General features: G+C 52.0%; 1 protein-coding gene across 1 annotated transcript in view; it reads left to right on the top strand.

Moving 5' to 3' along the window:
• The window catches only part of FCGBP (Fc gamma binding protein), a 95,379-nt gene extending 73,251 nt beyond the window's left edge, over nt 1-22,128 (top strand). The window contains exons 27-37 of the mRNA XM_045381247.2: nt 1,331-1,472; nt 4,887-5,224; nt 6,498-7,071; nt 7,457-8,073; nt 8,803-9,346; nt 10,994-11,565; nt 12,445-13,018; nt 14,691-14,890; nt 18,319-18,702; nt 21,559-21,830; nt 21,955-22,128. Of these exons, the coding sequence (XP_045237182.2) occupies nt 1,331-1,472; nt 4,887-5,224; nt 6,498-7,071; nt 7,457-8,073; nt 8,803-9,346; nt 10,994-11,565; nt 12,445-13,018; nt 14,691-14,890; nt 18,319-18,702; nt 21,559-21,830; nt 21,955-21,964 (4,227 nt within the window). The 3' untranslated portion in view covers nt 21,965-22,128. The remainder of the gene's footprint in view (nt 1-1,330; nt 1,473-4,886; nt 5,225-6,497; nt 7,072-7,456; nt 8,074-8,802; nt 9,347-10,993; nt 11,566-12,444; nt 13,019-14,690; nt 14,891-18,318; nt 18,703-21,558; nt 21,831-21,954) is intronic.
• Nucleotides 22,129-24,962: the final 2,834 nt, after the last annotated feature.

Raw genomic sequence — 24,962 nt, 5'->3', positions numbered from 1 at the left:
CAGTGGTAAAATTCTTTCTAAATATCACCATGGACTCTGAAGCTTTAAACCCTCCCCTGACTCCCCAGGTGAAGTTGTGGCTTTGCCTTCCAGGTCTGGAAAAAGGGAGCCTTTCTGACCACAAAGACAAGATTTTCATCTGTTACACCAGCTGCTAACACCCTCTGCTTCCCTCTCCCACTCTCTCCCTGTTGGTCCTTCTTCTTTGACTGGAGCATGTATTTGTCTAATGCCTGACTCCCTTGCAGGACTGTGAGCTCTCCGCGGGGTGGGACCCTCTCTCTGTTGTTCCCCTCACGTAAATAATAGTAATAATAACAAAAATTGTAGATAGTGCTTTCTATGTATCTTGTAATGTTTTAAGTGCTATGTGTGCATATTTTTATACATACATTACATATCTAAAAACTTTTTATTCTGAAAATTTTCAAACATGCGAAAATTAAGAGAATAGTGGAAGAACTGTCCATGTACTTACCCATTACTTAGCTTCAAAAATAAGCCACATTCTCCCAGTCTTGTTTGATGTCTACCCCATGTATCTCTCCTATCTGAATGTTTTAAAGGAAGCCTTTTTTTTTTTTTTTTCTTGAGATGGAGTTTCGCTCTGTCACTCAGGCTAGAGTGCAGTGGCGAGGTTTCGCTTCACTACAAGCTCCGCCTCCTGAGTTCACTCCATTCTCCTGCCTCAGTTTCCCGAGTAGCTGGGACTACAGGCGCCCGCCACCACACCTGCCTAATTTTTTGCATTTTTAGTAGAGACTAGGTTTCACCATGTTAGCCAGGATGGTCTCAGTCTTCTGACCTCGAGATCCACCCGCCTCGGCCTCCCAAAGTGCTGGGATTACAAGCATGAGCCACCGCGTCCAGCCTACCCTTTTCATTTTATCTGAATTTTACATGTGTTATTAACTCAGTTATACTTCCATAGGCAGGCGCTACTATTTTCTGCAATGTACACATCAGGAAACTGAGCCATAAAGCGGTGAAGTAACTTGCTCAGAGTCACAGAATTTGGAAACAGCAGAAACGAACTTCAAGCTCAGGCGATCTGCCCTTAGTTACTATGTCACACCATTTCTCCTACAGCAGAGATTGAGCGGATATTTTGGAATGAATGAGTTGATGAATAAAAGTGAATGAACAAATGTACAAATGAATGACGGCCCCAAACCCATGCTGTGCCTCAGATTCACAGACAGGAGGCCATCCTGCTGAGAGATGTCCCTTGTCTGTGATGTCTGCAAACCCCTCTGTGCCCAGAATGCCAGAGATGTGAGAGTCGGCTCCCACCCGTGATGTCTGATGGCCGTGCCCTCTCTCCCCACAGCCGGAGCAGACAGTCCTCATTGACGACTGTCGGCAGCAGTGTACGTGCCATGCGGGTGAAGGTGTGCTGTGCCAGAAACACAGCTGCAAGCCGGGGCAGGTGTGCCAGCCCTCCGGAGGCGTCCTGAGCTGCATCACCAAAGGTGCTGGGCTGGGCTGGGACTGGGGCTGATGCGACTATGGATGGAGTACAGGGACTCTGGGGCCGAGGGTGATGTGACTGGGGTGTACATGGCGAGAGGTGCACAGGACTAATGATTGAGGTCGCAGACCTGGAGACCCCTGGGCTGGGTTTCACAGGGCCAGGGCCACCTACTGTGGGAGGCAGGGACCCTTAGGGAAAATCCAGGCTGTGGGGACCCTCAGAGGTTTCTCAGGGTTGATGTCAGAGACCCTCGGTATAAGGCAGGGACAGGCGCGCCTTTGCTGATACGGGCTACATGGTAAATGTTTCAGCTTGCAGGCTGTATGGTCTCGTTCCAACTACTCACTCTGCCACTGTGGCATGAAAGCAGCTGTAGACTATATAAGTGAAGAGGTGAGGCTCCTGTAAGAATTTAGAATACAAGAGCAGCACCCTAGGGGGCCATGGTGAGCTGACCACTGGTGCGTGGAATTAGGCCTGGGGTTCAGACACTAGCACCAAAGGGCAGGGGAGAGACTGGAATCCCAGGGACAGGGACAGAGAGCAGAGTTCTGAGTTTGAGGCACAGAGACCCCACCAAGGCAGAACATTGGATATGGGGACCCCTCTCAAGTGGGAGATAAGGATTTCTAGGGATATAGTCTCTGATGTGGGAACCCCCCCAGACTAAATCTGGGACACAGAGCCACCCCCAGGGCTCATTTCTTAGGACGACGAGCAGAGAACCCTCCTCCCCACATGGATAAGATAATAGGAGCTCCAGCACCAAGGTGTAGGGCTAAGACTCTCAGGGTGGTGAGCAGGACAATGGGACTCCCAGGAACAGGCGGTATATCACTCAGCATCCAGTCGAGAGACAGAAAGCACACAGTCATTTGAATGAGGAAAGTTCAATTAAAGAATCATTTACTTATTAATAGGAGATTAACTATTAAAAGGCAAAGAGGGCCTGGTTCGGTGGCTCACACACCCAGCACTTTGGGAAGATCGCTTGAGGCCAGGAATTCAAGACCAGCCTGGGCAACATAGCGAGACACCCGTCTCCACAAAAAATTTAAACGTAGCCAGGCGTGGTGATGCATGCCTGTGGTCCCAGCTATTCAGGAGGCTGAGTTGGGAGGATCACTTGAGCCCAGGAGTTCGAGCCTACAGTGAGCTATGATTGTACCACTGCCCTCCAGCCTGGGCAAGGCAGCAAGACCTTGTCTGTTTACACACAAACAAATAAATAGAAATAAGAAACGGGAAAGAGAACACTAAAGAATACCACCAAAGCAGACAGAGGAAGTAGCCCCCACTTCAAGGGCTATGGTAGAGGCCTCATGGAAGGGAGAAATTGGCCCCTCCTCTTCAAGGAGGGGAGAATCAGCCCCAAGGCTGAGTCCAGTCCTAGTGCAGCTGTAGCCCACGGGGTGGCACAGAGGTTTCTGCAGGCTGGAGCTGGCAAGAAGGAAACCCCTCACTGGGAAGCCAGCTGGGACCAGTGGCACTCCCTGACTGTGGCCACACACCCTGGCCAGAGCTGGAAGGGCCAAACCAGCTGGAAGCCAGACCAGGAGCCCCTCCCTGCTGCAGTGACTCTCCAGCGCCCTCTGTTGACAAAGCTTAACTCCGCGGGTGCATCTGAAGCTGAGAGGCGGTACATTGGTAACAGGCACAGGAGGAAGGAGACATTTGAAGACTGGCTTCTCCCACACAGGGATTCCACAAGCTGGCTCACAGATGTAGTAACTGTAGGAACAGGGTCTTGGACACAGAAGCCCGCCAGGACAGGGCCTCAGCAGTGAGACACCCTCAAGGCTACTGGCTTGAATATAGCCATCCTCCGGGGTGGAGTTTTGCACTGAGGGAGGCCCAGGCCATGAGACTTAGCTAGTTAGGGCCTCTGACGTTTCAAATCATGCTGAGACCCCTGGCACTGAGCACTTGCCAGAAGATCACCCAGGGCCCTAGTCTAGGGCACAGAGGCCACCAGGACCTAGAGAAATTGGAGACCAATTGCTATCAAATGTGGAGACGTCCAGAGGGCTGAGGTCTCAGGCATGGGGGACTCTGAGGCCTAGATCTTTTTTTATTTTTTATTTTTTTTATTTTTTTGAGATAAGGTCTTACTCTGTCACCCAGGCTGGAGTGTAGTGTAGGTTACTGTGCCTCGATTTCCTGGGCTCACACAATCCTCCTGCCTCAGCCTCCTGAGTAGCGGCGGACTACAGGCACACACCACCATGCCTGCCTGATTTATTAATTGTTCTGTAGAAACGGGGTCTTGCCATGTTGTCCAGGCTGCTCTCAAACTCCAGGGCTCAAGCGATCCTCCCACCTCAGCCTCTTAAAGTGCTGGGATTACAGGCCTGAGCCACCACACCTGGCCTGGGGCCCAGGCCTTGAACAGAGAGAACTGTAGTGCTGGGATCTCAGACATGAATGCTCTCAGGGCAGGCACTGCAGACACAAGGACCCCTGGGGCACAGATCTCAGCTTGGGTCAAGTGCACCTTTTCTCTAAAGGGCTAGATGGTAAATGTTGAAGCTTGCAGGCTATACCTTCTCTATCACAGCTACTCACTCTGCCATGGTGGCGTGAAAGCAGCCGTAGACTATGTAAGTGAAGAGGATGAGGTTCCTATAAAACTTAAAATAGAAGAACAGGCTGAAATCTCAAGCGAGGACACCATGGAAACTGCATCCTAAACACAGACCCAGAGCCTTGGTGTTAGGTCTCCAAAACCTCATGGACTCCACAACCTCAGTCTCACACAGCAAATGACAGGGCCTCAGTCTTAGGGGTAGGGGGACTCTAGGGCCTGGGTCTTGGCTGTAGGGACCTCTGGGACCCGGGTCTCAGGTATGGGAACTTTGACACCCGAGACTTAGACACAGTCCACCATGGGGCCTCAGTGTCAGACGTGTGGGACTCCCAGGGGCCGGTCTTGAAAACAGCAGGCTGGGCATGGTGGCTCATGCCTGTAATCCCAGCACTCTGGGAGGCCAAGGTTGGCTGATCACTTGATGTCAGGAGCTCGAGACTAGCCTGGACAACATGGTGAAACCCTGTCTCTACTAAAAATACAAAAATCAGCCAAGCATGGTGGCGGGCACCTGTAATCCCAGCTACTTGGAGGCTGAGTCAGGAGAATCGCTTGAGCTCGGGAGGCAGAGGTTGCAGTGAGCCGGGGTTGCACCACTGCTCTCCAGCCTGGGTGACAGAGAAAGACTCCATCTCAAAAAACCAACAAAACAAAACCAAATACAAAAGCAAACTATAGCACCTGGGTCCTAGACATGAGGACTCTGGAATCCAGTCTTGCCTGCGGTAACCCTCAGATCCCTGGCACAGACTGGGGTAGATGTGGAGGCAGCGGCCATCCTTTACAATGGGCAGCCTCTCAAGGTCCTCCCTCTTCTGTCCCCAGACCCGTGCGACGGTGTGACATGCCGGCCACAGGAGACGTGCAAGGAGCAGGGTGGCCAGGGCGTGTGCGTGCCCAACTATGAGGCCACGTGCTGGCTGTGGGGCGACCCACACTACCACTCCTTCGACGGCCGGGCGTTTGACTTCCAGGGCACCTGTAACTATGTGCTGGCAACAACTGGCTGCCCGGGGGTCAACACCCAGGGCCTGACGCCCTTCACCGTCACCACCAAGAACGAGAACCGGGGCAACCCTGCTGTGTCCTACGTGAGAGTCGTCACTGTGGCTGCCCTGGGCACCAACATCTCCATCCACAAGGGCGAGATCGGCAAAGTCCGGGTATGTGTGGCAGGATGGTCCCCTGAGGTCCCCGGGAGGACAGGAGGGATCCTGACGACCACAGTTAGCAGCTCAAGGCTCCTTGTCTTCACCTGGGCCTGAAACAAAATGTCAACAAAAAGAATAATTCCAGCAAAAATATCACCCCATTCCTGGGAATCAGACAAGCCTAGCTCCTTGCTAAGGGCTTTAACCTAGGACCTCGGCATTTGCCTTTTTTACAGACCTGGGTTTGAATCCAGCCTCTCCTCCTTATGAGCTAGGTGATGCTGTGCAGTTCACTTGGTAGGCCTCAGTTTCCTCATCTGTGAAGTGGGCAGGGCCTGTCCCACAGCAAGGTGGTGCATGTCACATGCTGAGCTCAGAGTCTAGTCCAGGTGAACACTCGTTTGAGTGTCTGTGAGGGAACAAGTGAGAGGCCCAGAGATCAGGACATGGAGAGAAATATAGGGGATTGGGCTGGGCATGGGGGGTCACACCTGTAATCCCTGCACTCTGGGAGGCCGAGGTAGGTGGATCAACTGAGGTCAGTAGTTCAAGACCAGCCTGGCCAATATGGTGAAACCCTCGTCTACTAAAAATACAAAAATTAGCTGAGTGTACTGGCGCTACTCTAATACCAGCTACTCTGGAGGCCGAGGCAGGAGAATCACTTGAACCTGGGAGGCGGAGGTTGCAAGAGCCAAGATTTTGACACTGTACTTCAGCCTGGACAACAGAGCGATTATCCATGCCCCCCCCCAAAAAAAAGAAATATATATATATATATAGTGAGATCACAGGAGAGAGATGGGCTGTCCTTTCTGCCCAGGGAAATGGAGATAGAGCTTAATGGTAGCTCACAGACAGACAGACAGAGAGATGGAACAGAGTGGGCGGTAAATAAATGATAGTGAGTGAGTGGAAGAGACACACAGAGAATGAGGGAGGGAGGGAGGAAGGGAAGAGGAGGGAGAGACAGACAGAGAGAGAGAGAGAGACGACCAAGTGATAGAGACTTAGGTGAAGACAGAGGGAGAGAGACACAGAGAGACAGAGACGGGGAGGGAGATAGAGATCAAGGGAAAAGATTAGAAAGAGTAAAGTGAGATTTCATTCCCCAAGACCTGGGCCAGAACAAATGTCCACACTGTGTCCGATGACAATCCAACTATCAGAGGAAGGCCTTGGCCCCTCCCAGCCCCCGGTAGGGTGAGAGAGAGGGAGGCAGAGGGCCAGAGCTGGGGCCATAACACCTCCAGTGACCCGTTTGACTTCTTCCTCCTTCCCCAAGGTGAACGGTGTGCTGACAGCGTTGCCTGTCTCCGAGGCCAACGGGCGGATTTCAGTGACCCACGGTGCATCCAAGGCACTGCTGGTGGCTGACTTTGGACTGCAAGTCAGCTATGACTGGAATTGGCGGGTAGATGTGACGCTGCCCAGCAGCTATCATGGCGCAGTGTGCGGGCTCTGTGGTAACATGGACCGCAACCCCAACAATGACCAGGTCTTCCCTAATGGCACCTTGGCTCCCTCCATACCCATCTGGGGCGGCAGCTGGCGAGTCCCAGGCTGGGACCCACTGTGTTGGGACGTATGTCCGGGGTCCTGCCCAACGTGCCCTGAGGACAAGCTGGAACAGTACGAGGGCCCTGGCTTTTGCGGACCCCTGGTCCCTGGCGCAGGGGGCCCCTTCGCCACCTGCCATGCTCATGTGCCACCTGAGAGCTTCTTCAAGGGCTGTGTCCTGGACGTCTGCATGGGTGGTGGGGCCCACGACATTCTTTGCAAGGCACTGGCTTCCTACGTGGCCGCCTGCCAGGCCGCTGGGGTTGTCATCGAAGACTGGCGGGCACAGGTCGGCTGTGGTGAGTGTCGGGGTAGCAGAGGCGGGGCTGGGGTCACGTTCCCGTCTCTTCGGTGCTAGTTCGGTTTCACTCTGGTCCTCCTGGGTCTCTTTGTTTGCTTTTCTCTCTGTTTGTCTCTCTGTCTCTTGGTGGTCGTCTCTGTGCCTCGCTTTGCTTGTCTCTGTTTCTCATTCTGTCTCCCTCAGTTTCTTCTTGGGTCTCCTGGTCTCCTGCTTTCTCCCATTTGTTTCTCTGTGTTCTCAGTCTCTGTGTCTTGTCCTCTGTCTCCCTCTTGCGGTGTCTGCTCCCTATTGTCACTGTCTATCTCCTCCCACCCTGTCCTGTGACCCCACGCTAACACCCTTCTCTCTGTTTCTCTCCTTCCTGCTCCTTCATCTGTCTACAGAGATCACCTGCCCAGAAAACAGCCACTATGAGGTCTGTGGCCCACCCTGCCCAGCCAGCTGTCCGTCCCCTGCGCCCCCTGCGACCACAGCCGTATGCGAAGGTCCCTGTGTGGAGGGCTGCCAGTGCGACGCGGGTTTCGTGCTAAGTGCTGACCGCTGTGTTTCCCTAAACAACAGCTGCGGCTGCTGGGCCAACGGCACCTACCACGAGGCGGGCAGTGAGTTTTGGGCTGATGGCACCTGTTCCCACAGGTGCCGCTGCGGGCCTGGGGGCGGCTCGCTGGTCTGTACACCTGCCAGCTGTGGGCGGGGTGAAGTGTGTCGCCTCCTGCCATCCGGCCAGCACGGCTGCCAGCCCGTCAGCACAGCTGAGTGCCAGGCCTGGGGTGACCCCCATTACGTCACTCTGGATGGGCACCGATTCGATTTCCAAGGCAACTGCGAGTACCTGCTGAGTGCACCCTGCCACGGACCACCCTCCGGGGCTGCGAACTTCACTGTCACTGTAGCCAATGAGCACCGGGGCAGCCAGGCTGTCAGCTACACCCGCAGTGTCACCCTGCAAATCTACAACCACAGCCTGACACTGAGTGCCCGCTGGTCCCGGCAGCTACAGGTGAGGAGGGCTGTGGGCCAGACAGGAGCGGGTGCCAGCTCTGGGGTTGCCTGAGATGGTAAGGGCTTCACCATTCCCCTGGGCACCTTCCACAGCTTAGCTGGGGCATGATGGAAGGGTCAGAGGATAGGCCTGGGAGCCTGATGGCTTGGCACCGCGGCTTCTTCCTCTCTGAGCCTACTGTATTCCTCCGAAAACTGGTCTAAGAAAAGTACCTGTTGTAGAGAAGGATGAGGAGTCAGTGACATGTGCCTATAGAGGCTCTTTTTTTTTCTTTTTTTTTTTTCTTTCTTGCTTTTCTTTCTCTCTTTTTTTTTTCTTAGCCTGACCCTGTTGCCCAGGCTGGAGTGCAGTGACAGGATTAGGGTTCACTGCAGTCTGGAACTCCTGGGTTCAATCGATCCTCCCACCTTGGCCCCGGCCTCCCCAGTGGCCGGGACTAAAGGCGCCGCCACCACGCTGGCTAATTTTTCTCTTTTTTTTTGTAGAGATGCAGGTCTCACTATGTTGCCCAAGCTGGTCTGAACTTCTGGCCTCAAGCCATCCTCCCATCTCGGCCTTCCAAAGTACTGGGATTGTAGGCTGCGCCACCAGGCCCGGCCTATAGATGCTCATTATTATTTTCAGAGGGGAGGTGACATGCTCAGGGTCCCACAGCTAGTAGGTGGTGGGGCCAGGATTCAAAACCGTGTTTGCTCTGCTTATCGCTCCCCCAACCCCCGCCCGCAGGTGGACGGCGTGTTCGTGGCTCTGCCCTTCCATCTGGATTCGCTGCTGCACGCACACCTGAGCGGCGCGGACGTGGTGGTGACCACAACCTCAGGGCTCTCGCTGACTTTCGATGGGGACAGCTTCGTGCGCCTGCGCGTGCCGGCGGCGTACGCGGGCGCCCTCTGTGGCTTATGCGGGAACTACAACCAGGACCCCGCAGATGACCTGAAGGCTGTGGACGGGAAGCCTGCTGGATGGCAGGTGGGCGGCGCCCCGGGCTGCGGAGAATGTGTGTCTGGGCCATGCCCGTCGCAGTGCACCCCAGAGCAGCAGGAGTCCTTCGGCGGCCCGGACGCCTGCGGCGTGATCTCCGCCACCGACGGCCCGCTGGCGCCCTGCCACTGCCTCGTGCCGCCCACGCAGTACTTCCAGGGCTGCTTGCTGGACGCCTGCCAGGTTCAGGGCCATCCTGGAGGCCTCTGTCCTGCAGTGGCCGCCTACGTGGCAGCTTGTCAGGCCGCTGGGGCCCAGCTCGGCGAGTGGAGGCGGCCGGACTTCTGTCGTAAGTACTGCTCCATGCATGGTCCCCATAGTAGGGTCTCTCCCTGCCCTTCCTTTCCAGGACTGTAAGACAGCAGCCCCTTCCTCCTCCATGGGGCTCAGGGGCCACCTTCCTTCCTCTGAACTGAGTATCTCCTGTCAGGAAACACCTTGGCTCTCACACACTGAAATGCCCCAAGTCAGGTACTGCAGTGAGAGAGAGTCAGTTAGAAACAGGTATTGAGAGTCTGGCCGCAGTGGCTCACGCCTGTAATCCCAGCACTTTGGGAGGCCGAGGCAGGCAGATCACCTGAGGTCAGGAATTCGAGACTAGCCCAGTCAACATGGTGATACCCCCGTCCCTACTAAAAGTACAAAATTCATCCAGGTGTGGTGGCGGGCACCTGTAATCCCAGCTAATCGGGAGGCTGAGACAGGAGAATCACTTGAACCCAGGAGGCAGAGGTTGCAGTGAGCCAAGATCCCGCCACTGCACTCTAACCTGTGCAACAGAGTGAGACATCAGATCAAAAAAAAAAGAAAGAAAAGAAAAAAGAAAGAAAGAAAAAAAGAAAAGAAACACCTAGTCAGAAACCTAGGGTCCAGGACACTCTTGGGGATTGGTGATCCATGCTCTCTGACATCCAAGGCATGTAGATTGGGATGGCTGACCCTGCCTCTGTCACATAGCAGGGTACCCTTGGTTAGGAAGACCTAGTGAGTTACAACTGGTCACAGGGCCCTGGTCTGTTGCACACACTGAAATACACCTAGTCATATAGAATTAGTCGCATGCCTTCAGTGGTATCTGCTCAGATTTTACACTGAGACTAACTGGTTAGATACACTCAGATAGAATCAGGACCCTTACATTGCCCTGGGCAGATCCACACAGATGCATAGTTGGATAGTCCTAGGCGGTTCCCTTCAGGCAGGTCTCTTGGTCACAGGTATCCTGCCAACTTCACCCAGGCACAGCCTGAGACAGACCATGTCACACGGACTCTGGGAGATGCTCCAGGTCAGACACCCACAGCTGGGTGCCCTCAGGCAGAGTCATACCCTGAGATACATGTGGCCCCATACCCCAGTCACATTCACACCCTGAGATACCCATAGTCAGTTCTGATCTTGCATATCCCGAATAGATAATAGTGATCCATTTCACCCAGGTAATCCTGGCTGACATAGTGAGACCCATCTCTACAAAAAACTACCAATGAATTAGCCAGATGTGGTGGCTCACGCCTGTAGTCCCAGATACTCGGGACTGTATCTGGGAGGCTGAGACAGGATGATTGCTTGAGCCCAGGAGGTGGAGGCTGCCGTAAGCGTGCCTCTGCACTCCAGCCTGAGTGAGATAGAGTGAGACCCTGTCTCAAAATAATAATAATAATAATAATAATAAATAACATAAATAAAAATCAGGCAAGCAGAGTCATTTGATCTTTAGAAATACTTGGTCAGGCTAACACATAACCTGGTCAGAGAGACCTGGGCGTGTCCCCTCCCATTCCAGGTCCCATGCTGAGACCCCCAGTGAGATGTCCTGGATCACATGTGCATACCCGGAGACACCCAAGTTGACATGAGCAGTTTTCCCACTCAGGGCCTCCCCAGACCCCAACTCAAAACACCTACCTGACTCATGCCCACCTTGTCCCCACAGCCTTCCAGTGCCCTGCCCACAGCCACTACGAGCTCTGCGGTGACTCCTGCCCCGTGAGCTGCCCGAGCCTCTCAGCACCCGAGGGCTGTGAGTCGGCCTGCCGTGAAGGCTGTGTCTGCGATGCTGGCTTCGTGCTCAGTGGTGACACCTGTGTACCTGTGGGCCAGTGTGGCTGCCTCTATGATGGCCGCTACTACCCGCTGGGTGAGGCCTTCTACCCGGGCCCTGAGTGTGAGCGGCGCTGTGAGTGTGGGCCAGGTGGCCATGTCACCTGCCAGGAGGGCGCGGCCTGTGGGCCCCATGAGGAGTGCCGGTTAGAGGATGGTGTCCGGGCCTGTCATGCCACAGGCTGTGGCCGCTGCCTGGCCAATGGGGGCATCCACTATGTCACCCTTGACGGCCGTGTCTTCGACCTGCATGGCTCCTGCTCCTATGTCTTGGCCCAAGTCTGTCAGCCGAAGCCTGGGGATGAGGACTTTTCCATCGTGCTTGAAAAGAACGCAGCTGGAGACCCCCAGCGCCTCCTGGTTACTGTGTCTGGCCAGGTTGTCAGCCTAGCTCAGGGGCAGCAGGTGAGCCCATGGGAGCCTGCCCTGGGGGTCTGAAGGCAACACAGCCCCATCTAGGGGGTTCTGAAGGACACATGACCCCACCCTGTAGGTATGGGAGGGACATTCCTCCAACCTGGGAACTCTGAGCCTACCCTGGAAGGTGTGGTGAATGGTCCCACCCAGGGAGATTTTTGTTTGGTTTTGTGACAGGGTCTTGTTCTGTCACCCAGGCTGGAGCGTATTGGCATGATCACAGCTCACTGCAGGCTCAACCTGCTGGGCTCAAGCGATCCCCCCACAGCCCCCCATGCCTAGCTAATTTGTTTGGTAGAGATCAGGTCTTGCTGTGATGGCCAGGCTGGTCTCGAACTCCTGGGCTCAAGTGATCCACCTGTCTTGGCCTCCCAAAGTGTTGGGATTACAGGTGTGAGTCACCACGCAAGGCCTGGGGCCCAAGAAGTTTAAGGGAAACATGACCTGACGTTAATGGGACTGAGGGAGATGCAGCTTTGCCTTGGGAGTGGGACAGGACAGCCTTGCCTGTGGTTCTTTTTTTTTTTTTTTTTTTTTTGGGACAGAGTCTCGCTTAGTCGCCCAGGCTGGAGTGCAGTGGCCAGATCTCGGCTCACTGCAAGCTCCGCCTCCCGGGTTCATGCCATTCTCCTGCCTCAGCCTCCCGAGTAGCTGGGACTACAGGCACCCGCCGCCTCGCCCGGCTAATTTTTTGCATTTTTAGTAGAGACGGGGTTTCACAGTGTTAGCCAGGATGGTCTCGATCTCCTGACCTTGTGATCCGCCCGCCTCGGCCTCCCAAAGTGCTGGGATTACAGGCGTGAGCCACCGCGCCCGGCCTTGCCTGTGGTTCTGTGAGTTCCTGACCTACCTGACCCTTCCATTCAGGTCACCGTGGACGGCGAGGCTGTGGCCCTGCCTGTGGCTGTGGGCCATGTGCGGGTGACCGCCGAAGGCCGAAACATGGTTCTGCAGACGACCAAGGGGCTGCGGCTTCTCTTTGATGGTGATGCCCAAGTCCTCATGTCCGTCCCCAGCTCCTTCCGTGGAAGGCTCTGTGGCCTCTGTGGGAACTTCAATGGCAACTGGAGTGATGACTTTGTCCTGCCCAATGGCTTGGCAGCGTCCAGTGTGGAGACCTTCGGGGCTGCATGGCGGGCGCCCGGCTCCTCCAAGGGCTGTGGCGAGGGCTGCGGGCCCCAAGGCTGCCCCGTGTGCTCGGCAGAGGAGACTGCACCCTATGAGAGCAACAAGGCCTGCGGGCAGCTCCGGAACCCCCAGGGACCCTTCGCGACCTGCCAGGCTGTGCTGAGTCCCTCTGAGTACTTCCGCCAATGCGTATACGACCTGTGCGCGCAAAAGGGCGACACAGCCTTCCTGTGCCGCAGCCTGGCAGCCTATACGGCGGCCTGTCAGGCAGCCGGCGTGGCCGTGAAGCCCTGGAGGACAGACAGCTTCTGCCGTGAGTGTCCGTGGGTCCCTCAGAGAACTCTAGACCAGATGTAGGGCCCCTCCTGGCCCATTCCTTCTATTCGCATGTCGAAGTGGTTTCTCCCCACCCCCTCCCACCCCACCCCCTCCCACCCCACGCCCACATACCTCCTTCTCTCACAGCGTCGTCCACTGGCTTCCCTGCTACCCCTCTGACTGTTCCTTCTCAGCCTCCTGTCCGGGCCCCCTCTCCTCAAACCTCAAGTTCACTTCTTCCCTAGTGCTCTATTCTGGACTCTTTCTGCAGGGACCTGAAAGGGATAGTTGGATGGGTTGGGAGATCTATGGCTCACACAGACCCTCCTTCTACCCCCTGACAAGATCATATCCCCTCAGATCCCCCCAAGACAAGGTTGCAGCCTAGTAGATACCCCCCTAAACTAGGACTGTACCTCTCATTCAAATCCCCAGGGGAGGGACATCACCTGAGACTCTCAGGACAAAGCAATGGCCCCTCCGGCCCCAGGTCAGAGCCAGGTCTCCCCTGGGCAGGACCTATACCCAGGGCTGTCGTCCACACCCGCGGCCTTAGATTTGTTCTCAGTGTTGACTGTGGACCTGGTCTGTCTGTCTCAAGCCCTGAAGCGTCTCCTGACCGTCAGTCTAGTGATCCTAATTTCTGACTTCTGGCCTTTAAAACTGTGGGAGAATGAATTTCTCCTGTTTAAGCTGCCAAGTCTGTCCAGGACACCTTCCCCTGGGTGTCCTCAGGGTTCCTCTCACCTGATGCGTTCCCAAATAAAATCAGCATATCACCCCCAGCCTGATGCTCCTTCCCCAATCCCGGTGGGCATTGCAGAACAGCCATACCATCCACCAATTGCTTAGCCAGAGACCAGGGACTTACCACAGATATTTCCCTTGGGTCCGTACAGCCTTTGTCCCAACCCTGACCCCTCTGCCTGTGCCCCCCTATCCCAGCCCTGACCCCTTTGCCTGTGCCCCCCCGACCCCGCCCCGACCCAGCCCTGACCCCTTTGCCTGTGCCCCCCCACCCTGGTCCCAACCCCTGTGCCTATGCCCCCAACCCTGGTCCTGACCCCTCTGCCTGTGCCCCGGCCCTGACCCCTTTGCCTGTGCCCCCCCGACCCTGGCCCTGACCCCTCTGCCTGTGCCCCCGCCCCGACCCGGCCCTGACCCCTTTGCCTGTGCCCCCCCACCCTGGTCCCAACCCCTGTGCCTATGCCCCCAACCCTGGTCCTGACCCCTCTGGCTGTGCCCCCTACCCTGGCCCTCAACTCTCTGTCTGTGCCCTCCCCATCCCGGCCCTGACTCTTCTGCCTGTAGCCCCCTACCCTGGCGTTGACCCCTCTGTCTGTGCCCCCCAATGCCTGCCCTGATCCCTCTGCCTGTGCCCCCCATCCCCATCCTGACCTCTCTGCCTGTACCCCCTTATCCCTGCCCTGACCTCTCTGCCTGTACTCCCTTATCCCTGCCCTGACCCCTCTGTCTATACTCCCTGAGGCAGCATGTTCACTTTTGGCTGTTCCTGTCTGTCCCACTGAACGTGAGCTCTGTAGAACTGGGGTTGAGGCTTTTCTCAATACTTGTGTCTTCAGTGCTACCTAAAACAGGGCTGGGTGTCCATTGGTTATCCGGGACCCTTTGGAGGTGTGACGCAGCCCTGCCTCCTCTTTCTGCAGCGCTCCAGTGCCCCGCCCACAGCCACTACTCCATCTGCACACACACCTGCCAGGGCTCCTGTGCGGCTCTCTCTGGCCTCACGGGCTGCACCACCCGCTGTTTTGAGGGCTGCGAGTGTGACGACCGCTTCCTGCTTTCCCAGGGTGTCTGCATCCCTGTCCAAGATTGTGGCTGCACCCATAATGGCCGATACTTGCCGGTGAGTAGGGGTTGGGGTGGGCAGAGAGGGTAGAAGAGCTTGAGAGAGACCCGGAGCTTCCATGCTGACCTCTTCAAGGCTGGGGATAGAGGAGCCACCGCCATCTCCCAGCTGTGTGACTTGATGCAGGCAACCTCCCCGTATTAGTTTCGTGTAGCTTCTGTAACCAATTACCGCAGACGTGGCAGCTTAAACAGGAGAAATTCATTCTCCCACAGTTCCAAAGGCCAAAAGTCAGAAATCAGGATCACTGGACTGACATCAAGGTGTTGGCAAGGTGGCACTCCCTGCAGAGAAATCTAGGGGAGGCCATGCCCAGTGGCTCATGCTTGCAGTCCCAGCCCTTTGGGAGGCCAAGGCGGGAGGATCACTTGAGCCCAGGAATTCAAAACCAGCTTGGGCAACATAATGAGACCCCATCTCTACAATTTTTTTTTTTTTTTGAGATGGAGTCTCGCTCTGTCGCCCAGGCTGGAGTGCAGTGGCCAGATCTCAGCTCACTGCAAGCTCCCCCTCCCGGGTTCCCGCCATTCTCCTGCCTCAGCCTCCCGAGTAGCTGGGACTACAGGCGCCCGCCACCTCGCCCGGCTAGTTTTTTGTATTTTTTAGTAGAGACGGGGTTTCACCGTGTTCGCCAGGATGGTCTCGATCTCCTGACCTCGTGATCCGCCCGTCTCGGCCTCCCAAAGTGCTGGGATTACAGGCTTGAGCCACCGCGCCCGGCCTTTTTTTTTTTTATTAGCTGGGCATGGTGGTGCACACCTTTAGTCCCAGCTACTCAAGAGGCTGAGGTGGGACAATTGCATGAGCTCAGGATTTGGAGGCTGCAGTGAGTTATGATCACACTGCTGCACTCCAGGCTGGATGACAGAGCAAGACCTTATCTCTAAAGTAAAAAGGAAAAGAATCGGGCGCGGTGGCTCACGCCTGTAATCCCAACACTTTGGGAGGCCGAGGCAGGTGGATCACGAGGTCAGAAGTTCAAGACCAGCCTGACCAACATGGTGAAACCCTGTCTCCACTAAAAATACAAAAATTAGCCGGGCGTGGTGGCGCGTGCCTGTTATCCCAGCTACTCGGGAGGCTGAGGCAGGAGAATCACTTGAACCCGGGAGGCGGAGGTGGCAGTGAGCCGAGATCACACCACTGCGCTCCAGCCTGGGCAACAGACCAAGACTCCATGTCCCAAAAAAAAAAAAAAAAAAAAGAGAGACAAAAGAAATCTAGGGGAAAATCTGTTCCTTGCCTCTTCCAGTTGCTGGTTGCTGCAGGTTTTCCTTGGTTGTGGCCACATCACACCAACCTCTGCCTCTTCTGAGTGTGTCATAACATCTCCCTCTGCTTCCCTCTTATAAAGATACACGTGATTGCATTTAAGGCTCACTCAGATAATCCAGGAGAAATTTTCCATCTTAAGATCCTTAATTCAATCACATCTGCAAACACCCTTTTCCCATATAAGGTAACACTTACTCATTACAGGGATTAGGACCTGATATTTTGGGGCAGGGGCATCATTTGGCCCCTCCTTGAACTTCATTTTCTTCCCCTGCAAAATGGGGCTAATCGCCATCTTTGTACCATACATGTCTGAGGATCAGGCACGATTATACTGGAAAGATACCCACTGAGCACTGGGCCTTGCCCTGCATGTTCATCACACTCAGTAAAAAGAAAGAGCAGTTTACAGCATGGTGCAGTGGCTCACGCCTGTAATCCCAGCACTTTAGGAGGCCAAGGGGTGGGGCAGATCAAAAGGTCAGGAGTTCGAGACCAGCCTGGCCAATGTGGTGAAACCCCATCTCTACTAAAAATACAAAAATTAGCTGGGCATTGTGGCGGGTGCCTGTAGTCCTAGCTACTCGGGAAGCTGAGGCAGGAGAATCGCTTGAACCTGGGAGGCGGAAGTTGCAGTGAGCTGAGATTGCACCACTTCATTCTAGCATGAGCAACAGACTGAGACTCCATGTGAAAAAGAAAAAAAAGCAAAAAAAGAAATAGCAGTTTACAACAGTGCAAATAGGTAGCCCAGCTAATAATTGTTCAATAATATGAATTAAATTGAAGAATTGATTTTTTCTTGTTAATGATTTTTTTGAGCTCTTACTATGCACCATGTTTGTTATAGGTGTTATTTTTTTTTATTATTTATTGAGATAGGAGCGCACTCTGTCTCCCAAGGAGAAATGCAGTGGCGTGATCATGGCTCACTACAGCCTCAAACTCCTGGGCTCAAGAGATCTTCCTGCTTCAGCTTCCTGAGTAGCTGGGACCACAGGCTCACACTGCTATGCCTGGCTAACTATCTAATTTTTTTGTAGAGATGGGGTCTCACTATGTTGCCCAGGCTGGTCTCAAACCCCTGTGTTCAAGCGATCCTCCTGCCTTGGCCTCCTAAAGTGCTGGGATTACAGGGATGAGCCACCTCTCCTGGCCATGTTATAGATGTTAATCCATTTAATAATCATAACAATCCTCTGCAATAGATACTATGGTTATTTTCTCCATTATACAGATGAAGAAATTGTGATGTAGAGAAGTCAGCTCGAGGCTATCCATTAACATGCGGTGCTGACTTGCATTGCTTGCAAATGGAGTCAAATTTTGCTCTTTCCAGTAGGCTCTCACTGCCTACTGGAAGCCATCCTTGATCCCCTAGGCTGGGTTAGGTACCTCCTCTGAACCCCTCAGCTCCCTATGCTTCCCCATTCCTGCTCTGACCCCTCTGCCTATGCCAGAAGTCTTCTTGGATTTGTGAGTCTGGCCTTCATGGTAGAGGTCTGGCCTAGAGATGTGGAAATCATTAGTGTAGAGATGGCATTTATTTTGTTAATTACATTTCTTCATTTCTTACCTGTATCAGTTAGCTTTGGCTGGGTTACAGATCACTCCAAAACGTGGTGGCTTAAAACAATTATTCATTTAGTTTGCAATTTTGTGACTGCAGTTTAGGCTGGACTTGGCTGGGCGGTTCTTCTGCTATGCTCTGGGGTTGCTCATGTATAATATCTGTAGTCACCTGGTAGGTCAGCTGAAGGCTGCCTGGTCTAGGGTGGCCTGAGCTGGAAGAGTTATCTATGTTCCATGGGGTCACTCATCTTCTAGGGAGCTAGCCCAGGCTTGTTCTCCTGGTGGCTGGGCAGGATTCTGTGTATGAGAGAGAGAGAGAGAGAGAGAGAGAGAGAGAAAAGAGAAGCTGTAAGGTCTCTTGAGGTATAGGCTTAAACCTGTCACGATATTGCTGCTTCTGTGTTTCATTCACCTAAATATAGTCTTATGGCCAACCCAGATTCACAGGGAGGGGGAAATAAACTCTATTTCTTAATGGGAGTCTGTAAAGTGACTCTGCATGGATACAGAGAGTTCAAGGAGTGTGGCCATTTTTGCGATCCATCCCACACCATAACCTGGCCCCTTTCTGTGCACAGGTGAACTCCTCCCTGCTGACCTCAGACTGCAGCAAGCGCTGTTCCTGTTCCTCAAGCTCCGGCCTGACATGCCAGGCAGCTGGCTGCCCACCAGGCCGCGTATGCGAGGTCAAGGCTGAAGCCCGGCAGTGCTGGGCCGCCCGTGGTCTCTGTGTCCTGTCTGTGGGTGCCAACCTCACCAACTTTGATGGGGCCCGTGGTGCCACGACCTCTCCTGGTGTCTATGAGCTCTCTTCCCGCTGTCCAGGACTACAGAAGACCATCCCCTGGTACCGTGTGGTTGCTGAAGTCCAGACCTGCCATGGCAAAACTGAGGCTGTGGGCCAGATCCACATCTTCTTCGAGGATGGGATGGTGACGGTGACCCCAAACAAGGGTGTGTGGGTAAGTTTGTGAGTAGGGGGTGGGGAATGTCTCCCCTGGGCTTTTGCTCCTCCGATTACAGTGTCCCCACATTCCTGGCTTCCTTTCTGTCTTACGATCTGTTTTCTTTATCCATGTCTCTGCGGTTTAGTCTCTGGATTTGTATTTATCTCAATATTTCAAACTTGGTCCCTCTGTTCTGGCTGAGTTCTAGAGGAGCAAAAACATACTCGAGTAACTTAATAGTTTTGACACTAGTATGAATCGAGACTCTATGGGTTGCAAGTGACTTAAAACCAAATTCAAACTGCCTTAAGCAAAATTGAATTTATTAGTCCATGTAGCTAGAAAATCCAAGGATAGAGCCTCAGGAATGGCTGACTCTAGGTGCCCTGGCAATATTATCAGAAATTTGTACTTCCATCTTTGAGACTTGCTATTTGCCAAATCAGCTTTATTCTCAAACATGCTTTCCACTTGAAGGGGTAAAGACCACCCCCTCAGCTGCCCAGGCCTATGCCCCACCCGCTTAACTACCTTAACAGAAAATGGTTCAATAAAATATCCCAGGATTATATCTCACTGGGCCAGTTTGGGTCACATGCCCACCCCTGGAGCCAATCACTGTGACTTTAGGGAGGAAGTTCTGTGATTGGTCAAGGCTGGGGGGGATCACATAATGTGTCAGGGTTTCCCATAACCACCCCCAGGTTCAGTGATTCAGTAGGACTCACAGGACTCAGCATATAGTTGTACTTAGGGCTACGACGTGTCATAGGGAAAAGATACAAAGTGAAATCGACACAGGGAAAAGGTGCATCACACAAAGTCCAGGGGAAATCAGGTGCAAGCTTCCGAGAGTCCTTTCTCGGTAGAATCACACAGGATGTGCTTCATTCCTCCAGCAACAAAGTTGTAATGAAACATGAAATGTCGTCTACCGGGGAAGTTCATTAGAGTCTCAGTGCCTGGGGTTTTGGTATCCACCTACCAAAATTCCAGACTCCTAGAAGGAAACTCCCAGAAGATGCTCAGCATCTTTGTTCATCACTGGACTATAAGCCGCAGGTAGGCAGGGATCCTGTCCATCTTGGTCACCAGTTCGTTCCCAGTACCCAGATCAGGGCGTGGCACCTAGAGGGTACTCAGGAAAAGGTTGGTTTTGTGAATAAACTCAACCCTGCTCCTTTGGTGCCAGGCCATGTGCTGGGTAACAGAGATGACGTGGACTCAGTCGTTATACTTGCAAAGTTCGCACCCTACCGAGACTTTCCATCCACTAGTCTTCATCTATCCTTCACTATGCCCATCCTCCCTGTTCCCCTCCTTCCTTCCAGCATCTATTCTATACCTCTTTCTCTTTTTCCTATTTCCTTCCTTTTTGTCTTCTTCCCTTCCTTCTTTCTTCCATCCAGCCACCCATCCGTCCATCCATCCATCCACCCACAAATCCACCTATCCACCCATCCATTCATCCATCCATCCATCCATCCATCCATCCATTCATCCATCCATCCATTCATCCACCCACCCACCCATCTGTCTTTTCAGATCTATCTACCTATCTCTCCAATCATCTGGCAGAGGAAAACTCAGATACAAAAGCATTTAGAGGGCTGGGCATGGTGGCTCATGCCTGTAATCCCAGCACTTTGGGAGGCCAAGGTGGGCAGCTGATCACTTGAAGTCAGGAGTTAGAGACCAGCCTGGCCAACATGGCGAAACCCAGTCACTACTAAAAATACAAAAATTAGCCGAGCATGGCGGCAAATGCCTGTAGTCCCAGCTGAGGCAGGAGGACTGCTTGAACCCGGGAGGCGGAGGTTGCAGTGAATCGAGATCGCGCTATTGCACTCTAGCCTGGGCGACAGAGCAAGATTCTATCTCAAAAACAACAACAAAACCAAAAATAAACAAACAATAAAAGGATTTATTAAAAAAAAAAAAAGAGAGAGAGAAGTCTTTCAAGGAAGTTTCTCTAGAGAATCTAACTTTAGAAGGGCTAATTTACCAACTAATGTAGACAACAGTTAAAGGAAGAAAATTCACAAAGTTACTGGATCTGCAGCCTATGATGAAGAAAAAGTAATTTTCTCACATGATTATTATATTTGCTAAAGTCATTACTTATCTTCAGATATCAGCATTGCAAAAATAAAGGATAATGTTGTTTTGGTTAGGGAACCAATAACTTACAGAATGTGCTCAAAGTTTGTTTTATTTTGCAAACTAGAACCAGGCTGAGGTAGGCAGATCACCTGAATCCAGGGGTTCAAAACCAACCTAGACAACATAGTGAGATCCCATCTTTACAAAAAAATACAAAAATTAGCCGGGTGTGGTGGCGCACACCTGTAGTCCTGTAGTCTCAGCTACTCGGAAGGCTGAGGTGGGAGGATTGATTGAGCCTAGGAGGTCAGGGCTGCAGTGAGCTGTGACTGTACCACTGCACTCCAGCTAGGATGACAAAGCAAAACCCTATCTTAAAAAAAAAAAAAAAAAAAAAAAAGGAAGAAAGAAAAAGAAAGTTAGAACTGTAAAGATGACCCTGGGGTTTGATTGTTTGTCTGTTTGTTTGCTTATCTGTCTGGTACAAAGTGCTTCCCCCACTGACTTTGGGGTATTGTGTAGATCCACAGGTCGATCTCTCCATCCCTCCACTCTCCATCCTTCTATCCCTCTATCCAGATCTCCAGCTATCTTCTCATGTATCCATGACTCCAAATAGTGCAAACACCCAGGTCTTCATCTCTTTCAGCACCCACCTCTTTGATTTAGCTCCATGAACTTATCTTGCTTGGGGTCTCCATCCTGGTAACACCCAGCTATTCTATGGCTGTGGCCTCACCTCTGTGTTTGCTGGGCACCCCCCACCAGGTGAATGGTCTCCGAGTGGATCTTCCAGCTGAGAAGTTAGCATCTGTGTCCGTGAGTCGTACACCTGACGGCTCCCTGCTAGTCCGTCAGAAGGCAGGGGTCCAGGTGTGGCTTGGAGCCAATGGGAAGCTGGCTGTGATGGTCAGCGAAGACCATGCTGGGAAACTGTGTGGGGCCTGTGGAAACTTTGACGGAGACCAGACCAATGATTGGCGTGACTCCGAGGGGAAGTCAGTGATGGAGAAATGGAGAGCACAGGACTTCTCCCCATGGTGAGGAATGTAGTATGGAAACCAGACTTCTTGGGGCAAAGGCACCTGGATCCTCATGGGATGAGGGCAGTCAGGGTGGGTGTTTAGTCTGCAAGCGGGGGTGCTAAGTGTCTGTCTCTTGCAGTTATGGCTGATCACTTGTCCACTGGGAGTGAAGACTTCCTGAAGAAGACCTGACCCTCCTGGAGGTTGCTGGGTCTGAAGGATGCATCATGTGCTCCTACCCTGCTCTACCAGTCTTCTGGGTCGCAGAGGCCAAATGTGAGAGCGTTGAATAAATCTCTTAAGCTAAGCTGCATGTCACTGTGTCTGTCTCATGCCTTCTCATCCCTGACTTTCCTCCTGCACAGCAGGTGTCAGGTGCCTGGGGAATCTGGCACATGATGAATGTTTAGCGGGGGCTGGGAGGATGGATGGATGATTACATGGGTAGATGAAGAGATGGATGGAGGAATTGAGAAAATGGTGTGTGGGTAACTAGGAAGATGAGGCAACAATAGGTGATTAGAAGAATGGATGGATGAGAAGATAAATGGCCAGGCGCAGTGGCTCACGCTTGTAATCCCAGCACTTTGGGAGGCTGCGGCAGGAGGTTTGCTTGAGCCTAGGGGTTTGAGACCAGCCTGGGCAACATAGTGAGACCCCATCTCTACAAAAAATATAAAAATTAGCTGGGCATGGTGGCACGTGCCTGTATTCCCAGCTACTCGGGAGGCTGAGGTGGGAGGATCACTGGAGCCTAAGAGGTTGAGGCTGCAGTGAGCCATGATCATTCCACTGTGCTTCAGCCTGGGCAACAGAGTGAGACCCTGTCTCAATAAAAAGAGAAGATAAATGATTGGATGGAGGGAAGGAGTGGAAAATGGAGAGAGATAATAGATTCTGGCTTTATCATTTATAACCCTAGCAAGTTACTTAATTTCTCTCTAGATCAGTCTTCTCATCTTTAAAGTAGAGTTAATGATAGTACTTACAGAGCTGGAGTGAAAATTTAATGTGTTAATGCAATCAACAAGTAAAAAACTGAAGTCTTGGTTTTCTTTCAAATCTGTCCCCTTCCCATGATGGTCTTCCCTACCTCCTTAAATAGCACAATTAGCACCCAGTGAGTTCAGCAGCAAGAAAATAGGGGAATTATTCTTCATTTCTTCCTCTCCTTTGTCCTCCACTCAGTTCCTTAACAGATCATCTTGAACTGTTTCAAAACACACCCAAGGCCCCACGGTGGCTTACGCCTATAATCCCAGCATTTTGGGAGGCTCAGGTGGTCGGATCACGAGGTCAGGAGTTCCAGACCAGCCTGGCCAACATGCTGAAACCCTGTCTCTACTAAAAATATAAAAATTAGCCAGGCGTGGTGGCATATGCCTGTAATCCCAGCTACTTGGGAGGATGAAGCTGGATAATTGCTTGAACCTGAACCTGGGAGGTGGAGGTTGCAGTGAGCCAAGATTGTGCCACTGCACTCCAGCCTGGGCAACAGAGCAAGATTCTATCTCGAAAAAACAAACAAACAAAGAAAAAACATACCTGAAATCTACCTTTCTTATTATGCCCACTGTCACTACCTGGTACAAGTCATTATCCTAACTTCTGTCAACAACACAGTAACCTACTGTCTGCTCTTTCTCTTCTGTAATCTACTGTCACAGCTGTCATGAGAATCTTCCTTAAAATATAAACAGGTCACTTGGGGCCAGGAGTTCAAGACCAGCCTGGGTAACATAGCAAGACCGACCTTGTCTCTACAAAAAATTTAAAAATTAGCCAAGCATGGTGGTGCAGGCCTGTAGTCTCAGTTACTGAGGAGGCTGAGGTGGGAGGATTGTTTAAGCCCAGGAATTTGAGGTTACAGGGAGCTATGATTGCGCCATGCATTCCAGCTTGGGTGATAGAGCATGATCCTGTCGTTTAAAATAATAATAATAATGGTTATATATAAAAATATATATTATATAATACATATAATAATTAACTATATACATTTTTAATAAAATCAAATTTCTTCACCTTGTCCTATGAGGCCCCTGCCAACCTCTTCTGACTCATCTCCTATCACTATCTTCCTTGCCAATTATGATTTGGGAATGTGATCTTTCAATTTATTGAATGTGCCAAATTTTGCCACTTCAGTCCTTTATAATATGCTTGTCCCTCCACTCATGACATGACTGGCTTTTTCTCATCCTTCAATGTAATCTTCAGTGTTAATTAACTTAGAGAGGACTTTCATGACCACCCCACTGGGCAACATAGTGAGACCCCATTTCTACAAAAAATGTAAAAATTAGCTGGGCATGATGGCATGTGCCTGTATTCCCAGCTACTCGGGAGGCTGAGGTGGCAGGATCACTGGAGCCTAGAGGTCAAGGTTGCAGTGAGCCATGATCATTCCACTGCACTTCAGCCTGGGCAATAGAGACCCTGTCTCAATATAAAGAGAAGATAAATGATTGGATGGATCCACTTTCATGGATCCCCTTCTGTCCCACCCTTTTGCTAAATTCCTTCTTAGCCTTTGTCACACTTTATAATTAATTTTGTTTGACTTTCTCTCCAATTAGAAATAACTTAAGGGCAGAGACGGTATCTGCTTCATTCACTACTTTATTTGCAACTCCTAGCACAGTCTGTCACATCGTAGGTGCTCAGTACATATTGGATGAATGAATAAATAACTAAAAACAAACTTGCAGGAAAGCTTTGCAACAAACCTAACAAAGAATTAATATTCACAATATGCTGCACACCAACATGGCACATGTATACATATGTAACAAACCTGCACGTTGTGTACCCTAGAACTTAAAGTATAATAAAAAATAAAAAAAGAAAAAGAAAAAAGAAAAGAAAAGAAGGCTTCTAAGAAAAAAAATATATATATATATATATCCACAATATGCAGAGATCCTTCAATAAGAAAGACAATAACCTAACCCAATCAGAAAAAAACTGGGTTGGCCAGGTGCGGTGGCTCATGCCTGTAATCCCAGCACTTTGGGTGGCCGAGGCAGGCAGATTACCTGAGGTCAGGAGTTCTAGATGATCCTTGCCAACATGGTGAAACCCCCATCTCTACTAAAAAATACAAAAATTAGTGGGGCATGGTGGTATGTGCCTGTAATTCCAGCT

The sequence above is a fragment of the Macaca fascicularis genome, chromosome 19 (assembly GCF_037993035.2).
Source record: "Macaca fascicularis isolate 582-1 chromosome 19, T2T-MFA8v1.1".
Classification (NCBI taxonomy): Eukaryota; Metazoa; Chordata; class Mammalia; order Primates; family Cercopithecidae; genus Macaca; species Macaca fascicularis.
Note: the sequence above shows the minus strand (reverse complement) of the source record. Positions and strands in the feature narration are given on the sequence as shown.